This window comes from Mytilus edulis, chromosome 8 (assembly GCF_963676685.1).
Source record: "Mytilus edulis chromosome 8, xbMytEdul2.2, whole genome shotgun sequence".
Taxonomy (NCBI): domain Eukaryota; kingdom Metazoa; phylum Mollusca; class Bivalvia; order Mytilida; family Mytilidae; genus Mytilus; species Mytilus edulis.
This window is the reverse complement of record NC_092351.1, coordinates 67489840-67515301: the sequence shown is the minus strand read 5'-3', so window position 1 is coordinate 67515301 and position 25462 is coordinate 67489840. Positions and strand designations below refer to the sequence as shown.

The following is a 25462-nucleotide window of genomic DNA, read 5'->3' as shown; positions in this document are numbered from 1 at the left end:
AATGTTCTTTACTCGATTGTTGCTTGCATGATTTTAACTGTATAAGGTGAAACGGTATGTGACATAAATTATCCACAGTCATTAAAACATGAAATGTAAGGTGTGGGCGACTTTTTTGTTTGCATTGGTACGTGAAGTAGAGCACCCTTGATACAAATTTTTTTTATCCGTAATGAACAGCTCGATACCAGAGGAGGATTTAGGGGGACAGGGGGTTGCCCCCTTTTTGGGAAAACATCTGGTTACTTTTATATGGAATCACTGGAGCGGGCCCCCTCTTAGGTAGTCATTGGACCCCTACTTATAAAAATTTCTAGAGCCGCGAGTGGATACTACCACAGAGGTCAAACAATGCACATTTGGGTAATTGTACACAACATGCATGCTACAATTCATGTTTGATGATCTTAGACCCTTTGGACCTCTATGTGGGCTATTTCGGTAACTTGGTAAAAATCCCTAAACTGGATACAAGGTTAGATTCAGCATGTCAAAGAACCACAAATATCCATAAGGTCTTTTGTCTATAAAAATGCATGCATGGGATACATTTGTTATTGAAGGCATGACTGTAACAATAGGATGAAGATAAAAAAAATATCTTATTCTCTTATTCTGGGGTCTCATTGGGGGGGGGGGGGGGGGGGGGGTCTGATCCCTGATCCCGCTTACTGCTTTATCAGATTCCCGTATCCCGCTTATACTATGCAGTTCTCATCTTTTGAAATTTTCCGTGTCCCGCTATACTTTATTTCTCGTTTTCACGACACAATCATTTGACTATCATGTCACGCTTACAAAAAAATCGTCAATTCCGCGTCACGCTTATACCCCAACGCGACCCACTATTCTACTCTTTTCTGACTCATATTAAGCCCATTATAAATATATTAAAAAAGTGTGTTTTTATCCCTTTTTATCCCGTCTCGTTTCGGGTTGAGCCACAGATAGATAAGATGTCATATGTGACAATGAGACAACTCTCAAAACGAGTCACAATTTCTAAAAGTATACCTTTATACATCAAAATACGGTCTTCAACATGGAGTCTTGGCTCATACCGAACAGCAAGTTATAAAGGGCCCCAGTGTAAAACCTTTTAAACGGGAAAACCAACGATTCAATCTTTATCAAGATGTACGTAATTAGTGGTGAAGTGTCATGGAAATGGATAAAAAAAACAAGGATATGGAAATGGATAAAAAAAAAACAAAGATAAAGATCCTTATACGATTCATAAGAAATTTTAAAAATGGAATACATTTGAAATTAATGTTATTTCTATTGAATTTATTTAGAGTGTTTTAAAACCAAACTTTCCTCCGTAAGTTAAATTTTATCAAATCCGTCTCTTACTTTATCTATTGTTTGAGCAAGTCGGCTAAATTAAGGCTTTACAGCTAATTTCCTACTGCATGTAAAGCAAAACTTTGGTTGACTTGATTGCTTAGTTTGTATAATTGTTTATACAAACTTTGTAAATAAGATTAACATCTTTAAACAATACTAGAACACACCCGTGATATCACGGGTCCGTGACTGAATTAAAGTATATAACTATGCGCAAGCCTTATTTTAGTATTAGTATTGTCATCTGATAAAGTCATGCCGATTATAAGATACACAGTTTTTCTCTGCTTTCAAGTCTTTCTGTTTGAACCCGTCGAACTGGAACTTATAAATTATTGGTAATATTAATTATTTGGAAAACAAAAGGTCCTGGAATGGAGTATTTTTTAATCAACAGCATTGTCCTATATAAGTTATAAATAAAGTTGAATTCTTTGCTTCGCTGTTTTACCTCATGCCCACTAACAAATTGAAAACTGTACCTATACGCCTTATTTTTAGTCCAGATTTTTAGTATTCGTATTGTTATCTTAGAAAGTCTTACTGATTAAAATACTACAATAGGTAACAATTTGACAATTTAGTAGTGTCAACCCTGTGGTTATGACCCGTGTATATAGCATATTAATCCTGAATACAACGTTTGGTGGTGCGCCTGTCAGATGCGGAACGTACAGATAAGGTAATAGGTAACAGGTGAATATACTATTGGTATCGGTAGCGGACTCGACCCGGAACTTCTTAATTATTGGCAATATTAATTACGTGGAAAACAAAAGGGCCTGGAGTGGTGTAATTTTTAATCTACACCTTTGTACTATATTAGTTATATATAAAGTTGAATTCTGTGATTCCTCGTTTTTACGTGATGACGGCTGACAAATTGGACCTCGTAATTTTAGTATTATAGATGTATCGGCATAGTTTAACCTGTATTTATATAATTATTATATTTGAATTAAATTGGGTGTTATCATAATGATTGTACAAAAAAAAAACACAAAGCAAGCACGCTAACTAAAGTCTTGCTTTACATGCTTAAAAAAATACGCTGTAATAGATAAAAAAATAAATATATCATAGTATTACAGTGAAAATGCGCCGCATATACAATACTAATGAATCGCTCTACAGTGAAAATGAAAGAATAGTATCATTATTCGACAGTAAACATGACTCGCATAAAGAAAGCATCATAGTGGAATTCAGTTCAATATGAAGAAACTGAATGACAAAACCTATTCTACGTTATACAACTGTAATAATTGTGTTGAAATGATTATTTTTTCTGCAACAACATCTTACCTGTTAGTTATAAAACACCTGCACGATCTGTTCGTGAAATGTCCTAAATATTCACCTATTTTGGTATATATTTCACAGCTATTTGGATTTAGGCGCGAAACTGAAACCCCGTTCGCATCTCTTACTTTGTTTTATTAGTATTATGTGTTTCTTAACATATACTTTTTAACTAATTTTCTTCATTTTCTTGAAAAATAAAAAAAAGTCGTCTGTTTATTTATCATTCTACATCAAAAATTTCTGGCATATACAGTGAAAATGATATTTTAGAAAAATCATTTTAGGATCCGCACTTTACATACACTGAAAAATTGTAAAGTTAGGTGTTTAAGAACTTGATATACTTCTGTTCAACTGGCCATTTTTAATTGGCTTCTACTTTGGCTAAATCTTTGACTCATTATAAACGCAAAACAAATATAGTAGACAGATACAAATGACAATTACTGAATTGCCGGCTGCTCAGTGACTTAGGACAGGTTCATAAGAATGCAACAGATATACAGTGTTAACTAATAATATCATGGGAAACTCGTACTGAGATGTTCGAACATTTCATTAATTAGTATTTCCGAGTGTACTATATATTGTACGTTATAGATTCGTAATAAGTGTAAAAACTTTCCTAGTTTTCATAGATAGTTTTATATGTCTTTGACTCCATGACTCTGGTGGATAGTTGTTTCATTCACAATCTATCACATCACCTTATTATACATTTTCCAGTATAAAATCGAATATTATTATATCTTTAGGTAAATGGTTCGTATTTTTGAAGATGAGTCTTCTTTTGTTTTGCTAAAGAAGGTATGTTCTTTGTTGTGTCCTCGAAAGTAAAAACAAACAATTTAGAATTAGTATCTCCGCTTAGCATGGTGTATTAAGGAGTTAGAGTGGACTGGTCGACTAGGACACAAATTATCTGTTTTCTATGTGCAGTTAGTTTTAAATCTGTTTCAGCGTGTCTAGGAGAATGAAGGGGTCATATTCCTATCAAATTAGCATACTCTTTTCCTGAAATGTATGTTATATTTGCCACTGAACGTTAAACCTCTTGCCTTTTTATTTTGTCTCTGAAATTTCTACATGACATTTGCCTTAGGCATCGAAATGTTTTTGTACTAGATAAACAACAAAGTGGTTCACCGTAATGCACTTTTAGTCTAGAATAGGTTCAATGTCAAAAACTTATAATTTCTCCGTAGTTAGATATAAGTAGTACGTGATGAACTAATCGGTGAATATACTTACTCTAAACAAACCAATCCTGGTGTCCCTGCTGACACAAGCACCAACATCTGATAAGCTTTTATTATTTGTCCTTTAAATTCCAACATTGTTATGACCAAATTCGGTTTTATCGGACAATGACCATAATAATCACCTTGAAAACAGATAACTGCAAATAAGTTAACAGGTAGGACGTTTTTATTTTAGCTCCTACTAAAGGATACATATTTGTTTTATATTTTACTAGAGGATACATTTTTATGTTAGCTTCTACCAGAGGATAATTATTTTTTCCTTGTCATAAGTTGTGCTGTCAAGTTTTGTAATCATACCAAAAATAACAACTCAGTGCGCTTTTCTGCATAAAACTTGTCTGAAATTCTTCGAAAACTTAATGAAATCAAATACGTATGTAGCTACTTAATTTTTTTTTTATATCAAATACTTTTCCTTTTGCTCAATTTATTTTACGCATTAAGTTTTGTAACAACTTCTGATCAAGATATCGATCAGATTACAAATAATCGCTATTCTACGAAATTTTTCTTAGATCTTACTGACTGATACTTTGCTTTCTCAGCACAGAAGAGTGATATGAAAAATTATCGCTAGAAACGTAGGGAGCACGTGCCGTTGTCAATGAAATTAACAAAGTCGTCATGGGTAAAATAGCGACCAATACTAGTAGATCATCAATGGTCATCTCAACTCGATTGCTTTTCTCACTTTTGCAGTACCAGCTGATGATCAACGATAATCTAAAATTATCTTCTATTCTTTCATGCTAAATTCAAAGTATTTTTTATTTAGTTAATAAATTACTAGTATAATATATGCATTTCGACAAATAATGTCACTTCAGTGATGCTTCTGGTCAAATAAATTTGTTTAGATGGATTAATTGATTTTTATTTGCTTAATATCATGTGGCAAATATTTCAAGCATATCATGGACGAGGTCAAATGAACAAATAATACAATAGAAGCGTTTGCAAATAATGTCGATCGGGAGGTAGGGCGTGATTTTTTTCTACCAATGGAAACAAGGTCGTGTTTGCTAGAGCTAGAAACTAGCCATGCAACAAGTAACAAATGAACGCATCGAGGTGTTGTTGCAAAAATTCTATAATTGCAAAGCAATCGGCACTTCCCCAACAAAAGGTCTCCACCCGTAAATGACTGTGTACTTAAACATCCCAAAAAGTCGAATGGAACCCCCTGCTGTGGTCTTATCAGCAGACGACGAACCCGGGATCTCTTTTATTACCACGGGATACCGTCGGGACCGAAATTAATTGAAAACCAAAAGCACGCGACTTGTCATAAATACCAAGGAAAATATTTCAATAAAGACGTTAAATAATAGGGAACTATATGTAGTTGAACCCTGATATACGCCTTATATGGTTGTCAGCCCGACTGCTTAGAATCCTATTGACTTTTATCTGCTGCTTTCAGTTTAATAAATAAGATTTTAAAAGGACGGAAGGATAAGAATCTCAATATGCTTACAATTTGGCAAGCAGTAGATATTTGGAAAGGTAGTCAAATGCCTTTGTTAGATCCATAACTGCAATAGATATCTATTTAAATTTGTGGACTGACTTATTATAGTCTTTGGGGGGCCCGGTGGCCGAGTTGTCTAAGTAGTTACTATTGTGATCAATAGCCAGTTAACACTGAGGTTGTGAGTTCGAACCACGCTCGTGTGGGTGCACTCGACTCCAATTTTAATTGACTAGGATTGCAATCAAAGGTCGGTGGCTTTCTCAGGGCGCTCCGGCTTCCTCCGCCAATAAAAACTGGTCGCCATGAAATAGCCTAAATGTGGTTCTTAAAAGTGGCGTTAAAACACCAAAAACACCATAAAAATAAATAAATAAATACTATAATAGTCTTTAAGTAGTCTGAAGACAGTGAGTTGTATAATTGCATGGCAATTTCTGAAGGCAAACAGAAAAGGATTAAACATCAGTAAAAAAAAACCACTCAACTGTGTATAATTAACTTTTCATAAATAAAAAAAAAGTAGGATGCTCACTAGTCTTTAATAATGTTAACCTCAGAGTGTCGATGTTCTTGTGTCATGGAGTAACCTTAGCCTTTTTATAAGTCTATCTGGGAATAGATAAGTTAATCTGTGAAGGTTATTGTGGAGCTACTATAATAAGTGTGCTTTGTTGTATTATCTTTTCTGGAATTCCATCTGAAACTGTAGCTTTCTTTTATATCTATTTAGATATTTTTCTCAACCCTGTCGTAGGTTTATTTTCTTAAAAAATGAATTCCTTTTTAAACCTGTTGGTTAACATTCATATGAAGTATACTAGGATATGTAGAGGATTAATTTGTTACATATCTAGGGGACGACTATTACATTTTTATTTGGGGAGGGGGCAGGAGGATTTTCAAAATGAATATAGCTGAAAATGTATAACCCAGTAAAAGACAGGATGAGTACTCTTACATCATTTTTTGGTGTATTTTTCTTAGTTGTGTTTTTGAGCCTCGTGTCGATCTGCTCTATATAGAATAATAGGTAGTTTCGTTTTTGATACTGACTATATCATGTGGAATATCTAGACGAGCCCGTTAGTGCGAGTTAAGATATTCGACATGATATAGTCAGTATCAAAAACGAAACTACCTATTCTTCTGTTTATCGGTAATTATGACGTCACACAATTGTCCCCCCCCCCCCCCGGTGAACCATGGCATAGAGTAAATTATCTCCCGCGTACTAACCAATCAAACTCTTGCATTTTAAAGGAAAGTATAATAAACAATGTTATTATCTGTTTAATGTATGCGAGTGGAATAACATTATGCGACTATTAGTCTTATTTCTTTTCCAGATATGCGACTGTTTTTGTTATTGGCCGTAGTTACGGTCGCGATTGCGGAAGAGTAAGTAATAAATAGCATATCTGCAGTAATAAATCACAGTACATATATATATATATATATATATACAACTCGTCTAAACATCAACCCAACAATGTTAGATCTGTAAATTTGCTTTCGCAAATTTTTGGTTCTTCCCATATATATATATATGTTACAGTAAATATATATATATAAATTTTTGGTCCTTCACATATATATATATGTTACAGTAAATATAATTTTTATATATATATATATGTTACAGTGAATTTGTATAATCAGTGATTATGTAGAATCCCTGAAATTTTCAGGGATTATGTATAATCACTAGAACAAACGTCAGGGATTATACATAATAACTGAAATGAAGAATAGTCTATTTATAAAGAAAATGAATAAAAGTCAATTAATTTATGCTATAAAATCATATTAAAACAGCATTACACTGTATAAACATAAATTGTAAAATGTTAAGAACAAAATATCAAAATGATAACCCCAATTTTGAAAATGGATATTAAAATGTTAAACACAATATATTGAAATAAAATGCTTCATATCTGTTTTTACCACAATATCAATATAAAAAACCCTTTCCTTCACATATTGAATCAGATATTATGACCCGCCCAAGAGAAATAAAGTGTTCAGTAAAAACATCTGTCGGTATCCCCCCCCCCCCCCAAAAAAAAAAAAGAATTAGCAACCTCGAACTGGTCCGGGCAAGATACCATGTCTTTTTTTGCCAGGCGATATCCTTTTCAGACTTTTGGTGAACAATTACCATTATATTTTTGGGGATTCCCTTTCCTTTTTTACCCTTTGGAATTGCTTCCGCTAAAATTTTGTTCTAATTGTCAATCCTTAAATTTTCTATACATTTAGATGTGTAAGTTCTCTCTGTTTGAATTTCTTGTTCATTTGAACAAAAACAAAAAACAAAAAAAAACATATGTTCATAATCTTTTTCACCATTTGTTTTACATGTACCACAAATAACATGCTCCTTGGATTTACAAATAGAACATGAATATCTGGCTTTTAATAAACAAACACTACATGTAAAGCTATCGCTAAAAAGAGGGAATCTTAATATTATTAATTTTGAAGTCTTCAACTTTATCTCGAAACCCTGTGGTTGGTTATATCTTTGAATAAAGGCAACAGTAGTGTACCGCTGTTCAAACTCATAAATCCATGGACAAAAAACAAAATCGGGGTATCAAACTAAAACTGACGGAAACGCATAAATATAAGAGGAGAACAACGACACAACACTATAATGTAACTAACACATACAGAAACGGACCAAGCATCAGACAAAATCCCACGAGAATAACAAATATAACATCAAAACCAAATACATGAATTTAGGATAGAGAAGTACCGTGACACGTCTAGAATCGCAATGTCAATTTACACTCAAAAATAAGAGAAAACAAACGACGCAACGTTAAATTGTAACACACACAGAAACGAACTATAATATAACAATGGCCATATTCCTGACTTGGTACAGGACATTTTTAAAGGAAAAAATGGTGGGTTGAACCTGGTTTTGTGGCATGCCAAACCTCGCATGATCATCCTCTGTATTAAAAAGCAAAATTATTTCATTTGGCAAGGAATATGAAAGTAAAAAATCATAATTTGTCTATGTTTTTTTTTTATCAAACAAAGGATCCTTAAATTATTCATATTCCCTGAAATTATATTAGGGAATTTGTGGAATAATAGGTAAAGTTTTCAGTGATTATGTAAAATCACTGGTCATTTTCAGGGATTATATATAATTACTAATGATTTTAGTGATTCTACATATTCCCTGAAAAATCAGGGATTCTACATAATCCCTGATTATACAAATTCACTGTAACATATATATATGTGAAAATTGAAAGCCTTGCATTTTTTTGTTTTTTCTGCATTTTGTCTCAGACACAGCATTATTGATCTTGACATGTATTCTTTTAAACAATTAATTGTATTTCTGGAATAATAAATTTATCGATGTTCATATGAAATTCAACGAGTTTAAAATGCATACAAACAACAATTAAAATATCACCACATTACGATGCTTACTTAGAGTGCATTTCTTTCTAACCAAAATTTTGTAAACGTTGTGTGGCGTTTCTTGTTGTTTTCTTAACGCTACAGAGGTAGAAGCAAATACATCGTTTTATCAGTGTTTACTGACCCTGTTAAACTATCAATAATGCATGCACATGTTGTTGGTAAACAGACTTTTTACAAACGTAGAAACACATAAATCGTTTAATCAAGTTAGAAACAAATGTAGCGTTTGAACTACATATGACGAACGACAAACTGTAGTCGCATTTTTTTTCAGAAATGCACTCTGAATGTAAAACATTATTTGTCAGGAAAAATATATTTCGTTTTGAATGTTTATAAAGAAAGAAAAATATAGAAAGTGTATTTTCGTTCACGCATCGTCGTTAAAAAATAACAGAATTTTATGCGACTGTCATACAAGCGAGAGGTTTAGCGCTATAAAACCAGGTTCAATCCACCATTTTCTATATTTGAAAATGGCTGTACTAAGTTAGGAATATGACAGCTGTTGTCCATTCGTTTGATGTGTTTTATCATTTGATTTTGCCATGTGATTAGGGATTTTCCGTTTTAAATTTTCCTCTGAGTTCAGTATTTTTGTGATTTTACTTTTCAGTACGTACGTGATCATAACCCCAACCGATATTCGCCCAGGTGTCGCACTTAGTATTAACGTCAACATCCTAAAGGCATCAAGTGATGTCACAGTACAAGCTCAACTAACCAGGTCAACTGATAAGGTTCCAATTGGTACAGCACATGGAACATTTCAACAAGGTAAGCTCAAATGATATACTTTAAGAACAGTACATTGAACATTTTAACAAGGTTAGCTCAAATGATATAGCTGTAAGAACAGTACATGGAATATTTAAACAAGGCAAGCTCAAATTATATAGCTATGAGAACAGAACATGTAATATTTCAACCATGCAGGTAAGCTCAAATGATATAGCTGAAAGAACAGTACATGGAATATTTCAACCAGGTAAGCTCAAATGATATAGCTGTAAGAACAGTACATGGAATATTTCAACAAGGCAAGCTCAAATTATATAGCTATGAGAACAGAACATGGAATATTTCAACAAGGTTAGCTCAAATGATATAGCTTTAAGAACAGTACATGGAATATTTCAATAAGGTAAGCTCAAATGATATAGCTATAAGAACAGTACATGGAATATTTCAACCAGATAAGCTCAATTGATAAAGTTACAAAAGTACAGCACATTGGAACATGTCAACAGGGTAAGCACAATTCATATAGCTCCAATAAATACAGCACATTGGAACATTTCAATAGGGTAATCACAATTCATATAGCTCCAATAATTACAGCACATTGGAACATTTCAACAAAGTGAGAACAATTCAGATAGCTTCAATAAGTACAGCACATTGGAACATGTCAACAGGGTAAGCACAATTCATATAGCTCCAATAAATACAGCACATTGGAACATTTCAATAGGGTAATCACAATTCATATAGCTCCAATAATTACAGCACATTGGAACATTTCAACAAAGTAAGAACAATTCATATAGTTCCAATAAGTACAGCACATTGGAACATTTCAACAAAGTAAGAACAATTCATATAGCTCCAATAAGTACAGCACATTGGAACATTTCAACAAAGTAAGAACAATTCAGATAGCTTCAATAAGTACAGCACATTGGAACATTTCAATAGGGTAATCACAATTCATATAGCTCCAATAATTACAGCACATTGGAACATTTCAACAAAGTAAGAACAATTCATATAGCTCCAATAAGTACAGCACATTGGAACATTTCAACAGAGTAAGAACAATTCATATAGCTCCAATAAGTACAGCACATTGGAACATTTCAATAGGGTAATCACAATTCATATAGCTCCAATAATTACAGCACATTGGAACATTTCAACAAAGTAAGAACAATTCATATAGCTCCAATAAGTACAGCACATTGGAACATTTCAACAGAGTAACAACAATTCATATAGCTCCAATAAGTACAGCACATTGGAACATTTCAATAGGGTAATCACAATTCATATAGCTCCAATAATTACAGCACATTGGAACATTTCAACAAAGTAAGAACAATTCATATAGCTCCAATAAGTACAGCACATTGGAACATTTCAACAAAGTAAGAACAATTCATATAGCTCCAATAAGTACAGCACATTGGAACATTTCAACAAAGTAAGAACAATTCATATAGCTCCAATAAGTACAGCACATTGGAACATTTCAACAAAGTAAGAACAATTCATATAGCTCCAATAAGTACAGCACATTGGAACATTTCAACAAAGTAAGAACAATTCATAAAGCTCCAATAAGTACAGCACATTGGAACATTTCAACAGAGTAAGAACAATTCATATAGCTCCAATAAGTACAGCACATTGGAACATTTCAACAGGGTAAGCACAATTCATATAGCTCCAATAAATACAGCACATTGGAACATTTCAATAGGGTAATCACAATTCATATAGCTCCAATAATTACAGCACATTGGAACATTTCAACAAAGTAAGAACAATTCATATAGCTCCAATAAGTACAGCACATTGGAACATTTCAACAGAGTAAGAACAATTCATATAGCTTCAATAAGTACAGCACATTGGAACATTTCAATAGGGTAATCACAATTCATATAGCTCCAATAAGTACAGCACATGTACATTGGAACATTTCAACAGAGTAAGAATAATTCATATAGCTTCCATAAGTACAGCACATTGGAACATTTCAACATGATAATGGATTTGAAAAACTATATTAATATCAAATTAAAGATCTTGTTAACTGAACACTTTACTAATTCAAGCAAGCAATCATTAATGATGCTGTCTCAATTCGTAATTTGCACACACATATATATATATATATATACAACTCGTCTAAACATCAACCCAACAATGTTAGATCTGTAAATTTGCTTTCGCAAATTTTTGGTTCTTCCCTCGCCGGGATTCGAACCCATGCTACTGTGATATCGTGACACCAAATCGCCTGCACTGCAGCCGTCCCGCTAGACCACACGACCACCTGGGCTCTAATATATATATATATTCATATGTATCAAAATAACATGACCAATCGTGGACATTATGAAAAAACGAGGTGTTTTCTGGATTTACCTTCATCATGAACTCTCAGACTCAAAACTTGAAAGCCAATGATGAGCAACTACCTTATCACACGAAAAGCTTTTGCATCTTGTGTGTAAACAATATATATTTTATACTCTTATCGTTTTTCAGGTACTCCAAAACTTCTAGAAGTACAGGTAAGTTTGACATTTAAAAAAACTTTCATTAGATACAGCTGATGTTGCATGAGATATTTTTTATATGTGAACTTATTTTTAGATTCATATTTCGTAACATTTTTATTCTATATCCCAACGCCTTGATTACGATGATTCTACGTGTATATCAATAACTTCATCTATATTAGGCAAAAGCTATACAAGTTTTTAAAACAATGCAAATAATGATAATAAGAATAATAATCAAAATAATAATGATAATAATATTGACGATGATATAAATCATAATATATTTACAGTTTATGTGATAACTTCTTTTATTTAAAAATCATGTTTGTAAATAGAAAATAAGTACAACTAATGGTGTGGGTTTTGTAAGGGGTGCATTTTTCTTTCTTAAGTCTCCCTTCCGTTTATAACATTTAACATGCCTAATGGTTTGCTTGAGCACGTACAATGTAAGGATGTTTTTTTTGTTTTGTTTTATATATTATCTTATTGGAAACCTTGATAAAGCCATATGCACGTTGTATTGAAGGTGCCAGATAATCTGCATTCTGGAAGTTATGAGATAGAAGTGACTGGCTCCGGAGGACTAGTATTTACAAACAAAACTGGCTTGAGTTACCAGTCCAAGGGTATATCTATCTTCATACAGACAGATAAAGCCATGTATAAACCAGGACAGACAGGTATTTAGCGTCTACAAAACACTGACAGAAACATTTTTTATTAGTATGGAATAAGAACATTACTTTGTTGAATTTGTATTATCAGATTGAATAACACAGCGCATTTAAATTTACCTTCAACGTCCTAAAATAATGACAAAACCGACCAAGATTTTCTTCATAATAACAATATAAAGGTACGGCTGCTTAATACCAATTTAGGAAAAGAGACAAAACTAAGACTGCCAACACTTTTCATGACAAAACTAAATAGCAGATAACATCCATAACATATATTATAATTTATTAGATCGATTTATTGCTAGTTTCTTAACGCCCAGTGGCAAATATGTCATGTATCTTCAGGACGAGGAATTCTTTAGAAACCAGTATTTTAACCAATCAATTAATGGTTAATGACTACCGGTATACATATCATTGTCTCATTACTTGTTTTTATTTCAGTTCATTTTCGGGCCTTCGCTATGTACCCAAACCTGACTGTAATCGATAGTCCGATGGACATAGAAATTTATGTAAGTAATTGAATAAGTATTTTCAATGATGAATAAAAAAAACACACCAAATAATGCAAAATAATGAACTTGTAAAAATGTCAATATGATTTTATTTCTATTAGCATGTTTTTATGGCATGGTATTGGTTGCAAAAATTTGATATTTTTCATTTAAATGCAATATTTCTTATTTAATTGGTATATAGAAAGAAAGGGGAGAAATCCAAACAATTATCGACCAATCACAAACGCTGTTGCAAATTTGACCTTAAGACGTCAAAGAAGTTCCCATAATGCAATTATTGCGTATAAATAAAAAAAAAACTATTATACCAATTGAATAAAAAATATTGAATTTGAATGAAAATTATACCATTTGAATGAAAAATTATACCATTTGAATAAAAAATATTGCATTTAAATGAAAAAAATATACCATTCAAATAAAAAAATATTGCATTTAAATGAAGACTATTATACCAATTAAATAAGAAATATTGCATTTAAATGAAAAATATCATTTTTTTGCAATGTCATATGTTTTGCCTTGGATATTTCTACTATTAGATTAAGATAATGCGTAATATATTATTAAAGGAATCTAAAATCTGATGGTTACTTCTCAAAACAAAGATACGATCATCTACATAATGTACAAATCTAAAACAATGAGGATATTATCTGATACAGTGTAATATGATACTTTTTAGGATCCTAACACAAACAAGATAAAGCAGTGGTTACAAGTCAGAGATGCCAGTGGTGTTCTTACTAACTTTATGATTATGGATACTCAGCCTGTACTTGGAGATTGGAAGATCAAAATTATTACACATGTAAGTTTTACATATGTGTCATATGGTTAAGTTTTCATCAACCCCTGTCAGACAGTGGAATATTATAATACTCTTGCTGTTTAAACATGCACGTGTATTGAAACTCTGTGTTCTACTCAATTAAAAATTTCAAAACTCGTAAAATTCATATGAAATGATTGGCTTGAAAGTTCTGACAAACAAACACGAACGTAGCATTTACATAACAAAACACAATTAACATAGGCGGGATATACATATACAAGAAATTGTAAAATCTTTGAATAAATTGCATTCCAAATATATCAGACAAAATATAAATGATTTTTTAGATAATTTATTAGGTCCACAAATCCAGCATGCATATAAAAAATAAGATGTGGTATGATTGCCAATGAGACAACTGTCCACAAGAGACCAAAAATGACACAGACATTAACAACTATAGGTCACCATACGGCCTTCAACAATGAGCAAAGCCCATACCGCATAGTCAGCTATAAAAGGCCCCGATAAGACATGCATAACATGTATTAACATTCAATTTTTCTCGATGATTGCTGAAACCTGATTTTATATGAAGTTTTACTTGATTTACAGGGTCGATCTGAAGAAAAGGTTTTCACTGTTGCCCACTATGGTAAGGTATTTTAAATGAACAAGATGAGTCAATCTTTTCATGCTTTTCAACACAACTTTTGAAAGGCTGTAGTTTGAACAGAGAAATTTTAACAGAAAGAATACGGTTTTCTACCCTTTTAAAACTGAGAGTGACTATAAAATTTAAGGGACGACATAAGCAAAATTATGTCATTACATTTTAGAATCGATTTCACAAGTTTCAAAAGTCCCACCACTAGTATATTAGTTAAAAAAAAAAGCAAGACGTTCAAATTGGCCATGAAAAAAATCCGCTCCAAAGGCTTTTTAAAATTCTGATTTTGGAGTTAAGCATAATCGATTTAAAACACTGTTTGCACGTGTCCTGGAACAAACGTCACTTTTTATATTAATAATTAAAATCGGTTGCGTCAGTAATAACAACATTGACTGATACTACCATTTATTTTACTCCACATATGTGCATTTCTGTAAAAAGTTTCTCGTAAATGTAAAAGTTTCGTTTAAATCTTCTTTAATGACATGTTTAATGTTATAAAAAAAAACATTTCAAAGATGGCAGCTATCGCGAGTATGACATTTTAAAGGAATATATGTGTCACAGATAAGTGCGGTGGTTCCCCCCCCCCCCCCCCCCCCCCAAAAAAAATGATAACAATACACGCTTTATAAATTTCATGCAGCGAAGTCCGATTATTAGTTTCCAATTATCATAACAACAATCCTCTATTGTGACATCTATAATATGTGTATATGTGTATATAATTACTTTTGTTTGTTTGAGCAACACGACAAGCATAAATGAACATATACCCTCAAAACACTATTAAAAAAAATTAAAGATTGAGTAACTCGATCTGCCAAAAACAAAATCCGGAGTGAACTCAGGTGTTCCGGAAGGGGGTCCTTCTGAATATGTGGCACCCTTATCAACTTAACCTTGATGAAATTGGAATAAGACCGTAAAAAATCTCTGCAATGATCAGTAGGGAAAACCATGACTGAATTAATTAACTTGTATATTTTGTAACTACAGTGTTACCCAAGTTTGAGGTATCAATAGAAGTGCCTGCATTTGGTTTAGCGAGTGATACCACTTTACAAGGAACTGTTAAGGCGACGTAAGTAGATAGATGGATATTGAAAAAAATTATAGTAATTGTCATTACTTTTGTATACAATTATCCCTGAATTCGCTGACCCTTGAGTGTTTCGTAAACTTTACCTGTCCTTATATATAAGTAGCAATATTTTTGTGTGTTGGTTTTGGTCCAGTTTGTTTTGTCCAAAGGTCACTGTTTATTCCCCTTACAACATTTTTTTTCTTGTAACAGACTACCTATGGACTAAAATAGTCTCCGGAAGGGTTCTTTTATCGAATTAAATCATCACACTCCCCCAAAACGACCATTTGAGTCGTCGTTCTTATTCAGGCCGGATGTGTTTGTATATTGATATATTCCGCCCAAAGAATGTGTTTTACTACCAGACGATGGTTATCCAGGTGACTTTTATCCACAGTCAAACCTTTTGGTCTGTATTTAATAGAGTTAACATTTGAAATGAAGAAATCTTTTAAATGACTTTTTTCGTAAAATACTTGTCATGTAAAGAGGTGCATCATCCGTCTATGGCAAATGACCTTGAAATGCAGGATCATTACGAATAAAAAATAACACTCTGAACTCTTCAAACTATATAAACATCTGACTTGTAAATGTTTTATACTTTGCAGATATACCTACGGAAAGCCTGTTAAGGGAACAGTCAAACTTCGAGCTAAACTGGATTACTGGTATCGTCCATGGCAATACAATGGATCAGAACCGATGGTTGAACTCTCCTTGAATGTAAGAACTGGATGACAAATTAAAAAAAAATGTTTTATTCTAAGAAATGAAAAGTAAAATAATTGAAGTCTTAATCGTCTTTATGTCAGTTTGAATTTCTCTTATTGTGAATTTGTGTTTTTTCACCAATTAATCTTTTTGTCATGATCTTACGCGAATGTTACAATGACACGTATTTGCCAAAAAAGATTAAGTATAAATATAACCTAAAGATATTTCTGATAGATAGTATTGACATTACGAGTAAGATCAAGTTTTTTTTCACTAGTCGATTATTTGCATATTTTAAAAAAGTTGATTGTAGTAAGTCAATGCACTTTTGCTCTTTAAAAGTTTGCATAAGATTTGAATTTTCGAATATTTTGGCGTCGAGAATCACTGAAGAGTACGCATTGTCGAAATGCGAATCTGGTGCAGTAACATTGGTACCGTTTATATTTTTGATGCAATTAATTCAGACTGCTGCGTTTTCGAAAATTTTGTTTTCTTTGGAAAGAAGAAAGATCAATATGTAAAAGTCACTCTCACCAATTAACAAATGACATTCAGACGTTTGTATTTCATATATGAAAAATATGATTGTATTTCTATTTCTTTTTTTTTCAGTTGGATGGAGAATCCAAATTCACACTTCCTTTATCAAACTTTATGGTAAACACTCGCAACTACATCACATCTGGAAGATCTCTAAAAATAGAGGCAAATGTTACTGAAAGCTTGACACATATTACTTTGAGCGGGAAAGACTCTGTGAAATTTTATTCACATGCCGAAAAGATAGAATTTCTTCAGTCGAACCCGAATACGTTTAAACCCGGACTACCATATACAGCATATGTAAGTCAGTATATTAATTTCAATACATGAAATGACAAATTACAGTATGATACAGTAATTATTTTTATAACGACGATTTTATATTACATGATGAATTTTTATTACTTTTCAATTTAAATTGAATAAATCTATACAGTATACACATTTATATATAACATCATATTTTTGCTGTATCGTTTAATTGTCACAAACTTTATATTTTTATAGTTGACTGTAATCATTGATTGAGTTTGATTTCAAAACGGTATTGTTGTAATCTAAATTTCACTTGGTAAAATATTTCTTGGAAATTATATACCCTTCCCCCACAAAAAATACGTACATGTTTTTTCTAATTGTTGTTCTACAGATGCGTGTTGCTAGACAAGATGATACACCTGTGATGGGAGCCAAGTCCTCTGTTGTTGTTCATACCACTGTAACATATCAATTACCAGAACCAACCACCACACCTAAATACTATTACCCCCAATCTAGAACCTACACAATAAAGGACAGGACTTTTACAGTTCCCGACTCTGGTGTTGTACCTATTCAGGTAGACATACCAGACAATGCCACAAGTATTTCACTACGGGTAAGTTCACATCTTTTTCACTATATTTTGTTGCATTTCGTAAGTTTTTTTTTAAATAACATGAAATAGTAGTATTAAAGTTAAAATGATTGTAAATAAACCCATAATAAATACCAGGATTGAAATTTTGTGTTTGCATTTACATTTCGACTACAGAAGACGCTCGAATAAAAAAAAGTTAAAAAGGTCAAGTAAAGTACGAAGTTGAAGAGCATTGAGGACCAAAAATTCCTAATCTTTTTCTGAGGTAGAAAAGCCTTAGTATTTCCAAAAAATCTCATTGTAAATAAATGTTTCCTGAAATACATTTTATACAAAAAATATGAAACGATATTTGGTGCAAAATAAGCATTGGGTTGACAAAGTTGTGGACTGTGAAATTTAAATTATTTACAACTTGTGTCTTTTTTTTCAGGCGACGTATGGTACATTATCATCTTACAAAACGCTTTCTAAAAGCTACTCACCAAGCGAAAGCTATATCCAATTATTTTTACGTTCATCTCACTTAAAGGTAAATATTTTATGCTATCTGCTATATTTTTATCTAAAAGATCTGAAATATCTCGATGACTTACTTGTCATTGTTATGACATTGGTTTTTGTGTTGTTATACTAATGAATACATGTGGTGAACGTTTCCTACTAATACAGTTATTGAATTACAAAAAAGGCACCATTTACATGTATTTTTTTTCTCCGCAGTGTATATACACAAAGTGTTTATATTGTAACAGACCATATGCATCTGAAATATTAGCTAATTTATTATGAGGTTTGCTGTGTTTGATTTGTCACCATATTGCTATCGTCATTTCCTCGTTTCTGATTGTCACAAAATACCATCATATCAATGTGTTTTTTTGTGACAAGTAAGACGATGGGGCTGTCAAGAGAAAACCGGTTTGAAACTTTTAACCATTTTTAACCTGGGGTATGATTGTGTAGTGTTTTGTACAAAGTTGTTTGTCTTTCGACATATTTCTTTATGTTTATGTATTTATAGACAATTTAGATTTTGAAATTATAATTAGTCTTACCTTAGCAGCTATATACCAACTTCACCCGCGTGTCGAGACTAGTATCATAAAATTGTTCTCCTCTTAGCAACTATATACCAACTTCAAGCGCGTGTCGACACTAGTATCATAAAACTGTCTGTACTCCTCTTAGCAGCTATATACCAACTTCACCCGCATGTCGAGACTAGTATCATAAAATGTTCTCCTCTTAGCAGCTATATACCAACTTCACCCGCGTGTCGACACTAGTATCATAAAACTGTTTGTACTCCTCTTAGCAGCTATATACCAACTTCACCCGCCTGTCGACACTAGTATCATAAAACTGTCTGTACTCCTCTTAGCAGCTGTATACCAACTTCACCCGCGTGTCGACACTAGTATCATAAAACTGTCTGTACTCCTCTTAGCAGCTATATACCAACTTCACCCGCGTGTCGAGACTAGTATCATAAAACTGTCTGTACTCCTCTTAGCAGCTATATACCAACATCACCCGCGTGTCGACACTAGTACCATAAAACTGTCTGTACTCCTCTTAGCAGCTATATACCAACATCACCTGCGTGTAGACACTAGTATCATAAAACTGTTTGTACTCCTCTTAGCAGCTATATACAAACATCACCCGCGTGTCAACACTAGTATCATAAAACTGTCTGTACTCCTCTTAGCAGCTATATACCAACATCACCCGCGTGCCGACACTAGTATCATAAAACTGTTTTTACTCATCTTAGCAGCTATATACCAACTTCACCCGCCTGTCGACACTAGTATCATAAAACTGTCTGTACTCCTCTTAGCAGCTATATACCAACTTCACCCGCGTGTCGAGACTAGTATCATAAAACTGTCTGTACTCCTCTTAGCAGCTATATACCAACATCACCCGCGTGTCGACACTAGTATCATAAAACTGTCTGTACTCCTCTTAGCAGCTGTATACCAACTTCACCCGCGTGTCGACACTACTATCATAACACTGTCTGTACTCCTCTTAGCAGCTATATACCAACTTCACCCGCGTGTCGAGACTAGTATCATAACACTGTCTGTACTCCTCTTAGCAGCTATATACAAACATCACCCGCGTGTCGACACTAGTATCATAAAACTGTCTGTACTCCTATTAACAGCTATATACCAACATCACCTGCGTGTCGACACTTGTATCATAAAACTGTCTGTACTCCTCTGAGCAGATATATACCAACTTCACCCGCGTGTCGACACTAGTATCATAACACTGTCTGTACTCCTCTTAGCAGCTATATACCAACTTCACCCGCGTGTCGAGACTAGTATCATAAAACTGTTTTTACTCATCTTAGCAGCTATATACCAACTTCACCCGCGTGTCGACACTAGTATCATAAAACTGTCTGTACTCCTCTTAGCAGCTATATACAAACTTCACCCGCGTGTCGACACTAGTATCCTAAAACTGTGTTTACTCATCTTAGCAGCTATATACCAACTTCACCCGCGTGTCGGCACTAGTATCATAAAACTGTTTGTACTCCTCTTAGCAGCTATATAACAACATTACCCGCGTGTCGACACTAGTATCATAAAACTGTCTGTACTCCTCTTAGCAGCTATATACCAACTTCAACCGCGTGTCGAGACTAGTATCATAAAACTGTCTGTACTCCTCTTAGCAGTTATATACCAACATCACCCGCGTGTCGACACTAGTATCATAAAACTGTTTGTACTCCTCTTAGCAGCTATATACCAACTTCACCCGCGTGTCGACACTAGTATCATAAAACTGTCTGTACTCCTCTTAGCAGCTATATACCAACTTCACCCGCGTGTCGAGACTAGTATCATAAAACTGTTTGTACTCCTCTTAGCAGCTGTATACCAACTTCGCCCGCGTGTCGACACTAGTATCATAAAACTGTCTGTACTCCTCTTAGCAGCTATATACCAACTTCACCCGCGTGTCGAGACTAGTATCATAAAAATGTCTGTACTCCTCTTAGCAGCTGTATACCAACTTCGCCCGCGTGTCGAGACTAGTATCATAAAACTGTCTGTACTCCTCTTAGCAGCTATATACCAACTTCACCCGCGTGTCGACACTAGTATCTTAAAACTGTTTTTACTCATCTTAGCAGCTATATACCAACTTCACCCGTGTGTCGACACTAGTATCATAAAACTGTCTGTACTCCTCTAAGCAGCTATATACCAACTTCACCCGCGTGTCGAGACTAGTATCATAAAACTGTCTGTACTCCTCTTAGCAGCTATATACCAATTTCACCCGCGTGTCGAGACTAGTATCATAAAACTGTTTTTACTCATCTTAGCAGCTATATACCAACTTCACCCGCGTGTCGACACTAGTATCATAAAACTGTCTGTACTCCTCTAAGCAGCTATATACCAACATCACCCGCGTGTCGACACTAGTATCATAAAACTGTCTGTACTCCTCTTAGCAGCTGTATACCAACTTCACCCGCGTGTCGACACTAGTATCATAACACTGTCTGTACTCCTCTTAGCAGCTATATACCAACTTCACCCGCGTGTCGAGACTAGTATCATAACACTGTCTGTACTCCTCTTAGCAGCTATATACCAACTTCACCCGCGTGTCGAGACTAGTATCATAAAACTGTTTGTACTCCTCTTAGCAGCTATATACCAACTTTACCCGCGTGTCGAGACTAGTATCATAAAACTGTTTGTACTCCACTTAGCAGCTATATACCAACTTCACCCGCGTGTCGACACTAGTATCATAAAACTTTCTGTACTCCTCTTAGCAGCTATATACCAACTTCACCCGCGTGTCGAGACTAGTATCCTAAAACTGTTTGTACTCCTCTTAGCAGCTGTATACCAACTTCACCCGCGTGTCGAGACTAGTATCCTAAAACTGTTTGTACTCCTCTTAGCAGCTATATACCAACTTTGCCCGCGTGTCGAGACTTGTATTCTAAAACTGTTTTTACTCCTCTTAGCAGCTATATACCAACATCAACCGCGTGTCGAGACTAGTATCATAAAACTGTGTGTACTCCTCTTAGCAGCTATATACCAACTTCACCCGCGTGTCGACACTAGTATCATAAAACTGTTTGTACTCCTCTTAGAAGTTATATTCCATCTTCACCCGCGTGTCAATATTAAAAAAAGAAGATGTGGTAAGTTGCCAATGAGAAAACTGTCCACAAGAGTCTAAAATGACACAGACATTAACACATATAGGTCACCATACGGTCTTCAACAAGAAGTTATAACCAATTTGACAAGACAAGGAAACTGGTGTGGTACTACCCAAAACTTAGCATGAATAGATGCTAATAAATTTGATAGGCACTGATCATAGGTCGCTTTTTATAACAAAGACGTTCGTATGATTATCAGAATAAACCAACAAACATATATTCCTAACAAAGGGGTTAATGTGTCAGCTATAACATCTTCACTGTGTATTCCTTAACAAAGCACTGTATATTCACACAATTTTTAGTGTGCAGTCAGATACAGATAATTATAGATTATCGGTGATCATCTCAACGAGATTGGTTTTCTCGCTTGAGCCGGGACGGCGAAAGCGAGAAAGGCAATCGAGTTGAGATGAACAATGATAATCTTTTTATCGCTATTTTCCCTATGACGACGTTGTCAATTTCATGTCAATTTCGTTAGCAACGCCACGTGCATGCATAGTTTCTAGCGATAATTTTCCATCTCAAGCGAGTAGCATGATATGAAAATTATCACAAAAAAAGATCAAAGGAAAAATGCACAAAATAGCGATAAAACAGGTTATAGAGCTATATTAATAACCTTGTTTCGATCTGAAAGCGCATTATGATGTTTTATTTTTATTGTTTTAGGCAGGCAGTGGGGCAAATTTTGAAATACAATCAACCCAGGCAGTTACATCTTTAGTATATCAGGTAACAGTTATTTGAAATAGCAAGGCAAGTTTTTGATTTGGAAATAAAAGTTATTTTCTTTTAAGAATAGGAAAATATAAAGATTTGTTCTGTTGTTTCAAATGATTGATGTAGATTTCTTTGTGAAGTAAAAGCGCAATATTTGCCTGCTTTTCTTATTAAATATACATGAAAAGTAGAAACTTTCGGGTGCGTTAGATGAATTGCTTATTGATCGATATTGCATTACATTTGGTATGCACTAGAAGGGTCCAGAGTAAACAATTTTTGCTCGCAAAAAAAACTGAGATATAAACAAGATGGCGGAAATAAAAATTGAGCCCTTGCCACAGACATCAGAGTAGACTGAACTTGACTACCTATTGCAATTATAATATTATGATATTATTTTTCATGATTCGCATTGAAAGGAAAACTGAACAATAATACATAAATACGAAAAAAACATTCTGCATTGTTTGATGTTTTACTGTAGATATTCTGCATGGTTTGATGTTTTACTGTAGGTATTCTGCATTGTTTGATGTTTTTTCTGTAGGTATTGTCTAGGGGTGTAATAGTAGGAGCAGGCACTGTTAATGGTGGAAATAAAAAGACTGTACCTTTCTCCATATCTGTGAATTCTAAGATGGCGCCAAACGCTCGTATTGTTGTGTACTATGTTAGAACAGACGGTGAAATAGTAACAGACAGTATCAGCTTTGATGTCGAAGGTGTTTTTAATAATCAGGTTGGTTGAAATGTAGTAAATAACAAACATGCTAGAACAATTTCATATTAAAAAAACATGAGATCCGGTAGATATTGTCTCCTTCACTCTTTTGAAGCTTATGCGATTCTCACAATGTTTATTTGTTATCTTGTTTTGTCTCTTTCTTATTGACGTACGAGTTATGAACATCGGGAAACTACAATTGACGGACCAGTTATGAACATCGGGAAACTACAATTGACGGACCAGTTATGAACATCGGAAACTACAATTGACGGACCAGTTATGAACATCGGGAAACTACAATTGACGGACGAGTTATGAACATCGGAAAACTACGATTGACGTACGAGTTATGAACATCGGAAAACTACAATTGACGAACGAGTTATGAACATCAGGAAACTACAATTGACGGACGAGTTATGAACATCGGGAAATTACAATTGACGGACCAGTTATGAACATCGGGAAACTACAATTGACGTACGAAGTTATGAACATCGGGAAACTACAATTGACGTACGAGTTATGAACATCGGGAAACTACAATTGACGTACGAGTTATGAACCTCGGAAAACTGCCATTGACGGACGAGTTATGAACATTAGAAAACTACAATTGACGAACAAGTTATGAACATCGGGAAACTACAATTGACGGACCAGTTATTAACATCGGGAAACTACAATTGACGTACGAGTTATGAACATCGGGAAACTACAATTGACGGACCAGGTATGAACATCGGGAAACTACAATTGACGTACGAGTTATGAACATAGGAAAACTACAATTGACGGACGAGTTATGAACATCGGGGAACTACAATTGACGTACGAGCTATGAACATCGGGAAACTACTGTTTAGTCATTAAATAATTGTTAATCTTTAAGTACTATATTATACTTTCAGTTTTATTTATCTTCAATGAATCATTATTTCATAATGTATTTTAAAGTCATGTCTCAGTTCTAATTATGTTAAGAGGTTATTCACAATAAATCAGCAAATACTCAATGACATCGAGATAGATATTTCTATTATCTAATTCGTGAACATCTGCTCAACAACATATTTTTTTAACTTCGATTATTTAGAATCTTACGTATAGACGGCATTTCAGTTGGCACATTGTTGAGCACATACAAAACGCAACATAGATACGAGGATGATAATAATGTACGCCAGTCGCACTGTTTGTTTATAAAACAGTTGAAAAGGTCGAAGTTAACGAGAATTGGGAACCAAATTCCGATATGGACACCTCCATCAGCAGTAAAATATACCCAGATGATATTTATCTATAGCTAGTAGATCTGGTCTTACAGCTTCTTAAGGTTTACGTCATTGTTTTCACTCCAGGTTCTACATTCAAATCAAAGGACTATTGATAACTTCATTGTTCGTACCCCTTAATGATTTATGGCCACGTTATTGTTTTATGTGTTGAACGCTATCGGCCAATATCAACATTTTAGTGTAAGCCTTTGAAAATATTACTCAGAAAACTTCTCATCTTGAAATTATGAATAGAATTTGGGTCAGTTATGTAACAGCTCAACGTAAGAAAAAAATAAAACAAACGTAAGAACAAATAAAAACAAAACAAGAGAAGACGTTTTTTTTATCTTTAATTTTTACCATTTCTTAAAAGAAAAATATTGTCTCGAAATATGTATGACAATGAATGTATGCTGTTAAACGAAGTGAAATTATTTCTCAAATGTATTTTCACATTTAACAAAAAGTTTTAAAGGGAAAAATAATCGGAC

General features: G+C 33.9%; 1 protein-coding gene across 6 annotated transcripts in view; it reads left to right on the top strand.

Moving 5' to 3' along the window:
* Nucleotides 1-3927: 3927 nt before the first annotated feature.
* The window catches only part of LOC139486836 (CD109 antigen-like), a 62460-nt gene continuing 40925 nt past the window's right edge, over nucleotides 3928-25462 (top strand). For 2 of the 6 annotated variants that reach the window (XM_071271846.1, XM_071271844.1), the window contains exons 1-15: nucleotides 3928-4072; nucleotides 6741-6792; nucleotides 9467-9627; nucleotides 12127-12152; nucleotides 12673-12826; nucleotides 13271-13341; nucleotides 14033-14158; nucleotides 14738-14777; nucleotides 15795-15879; nucleotides 16494-16608; nucleotides 17215-17445; nucleotides 17795-18022; nucleotides 18438-18536; nucleotides 22911-22973; nucleotides 23512-23703. In XM_071271846.1, the coding sequence (XP_071127947.1) occupies nucleotides 6743-6792; nucleotides 9467-9627; nucleotides 12127-12152; nucleotides 12673-12826; nucleotides 13271-13341; nucleotides 14033-14158; nucleotides 14738-14777; nucleotides 15795-15879; nucleotides 16494-16608; nucleotides 17215-17445; nucleotides 17795-18022; nucleotides 18438-18536; nucleotides 22911-22973; nucleotides 23512-23703 (1641 nt within the window). In that variant the 5' untranslated portion in view covers nucleotides 3928-4072; nucleotides 6741-6742. The remainder of the gene's footprint in view (nucleotides 4073-6740; nucleotides 6793-9466; nucleotides 9628-12126; nucleotides 12153-12672; nucleotides 12827-13270; nucleotides 13342-14032; nucleotides 14159-14737; nucleotides 14778-15794; nucleotides 15880-16493; nucleotides 16609-17214; nucleotides 17446-17794; nucleotides 18023-18437; nucleotides 18537-22910; nucleotides 22974-23511; nucleotides 23704-25462) is intronic. The other 4 variants (XM_071271845.1, XM_071271847.1, XM_071271842.1 and 1 more) reach the window with 3 other exon arrangements.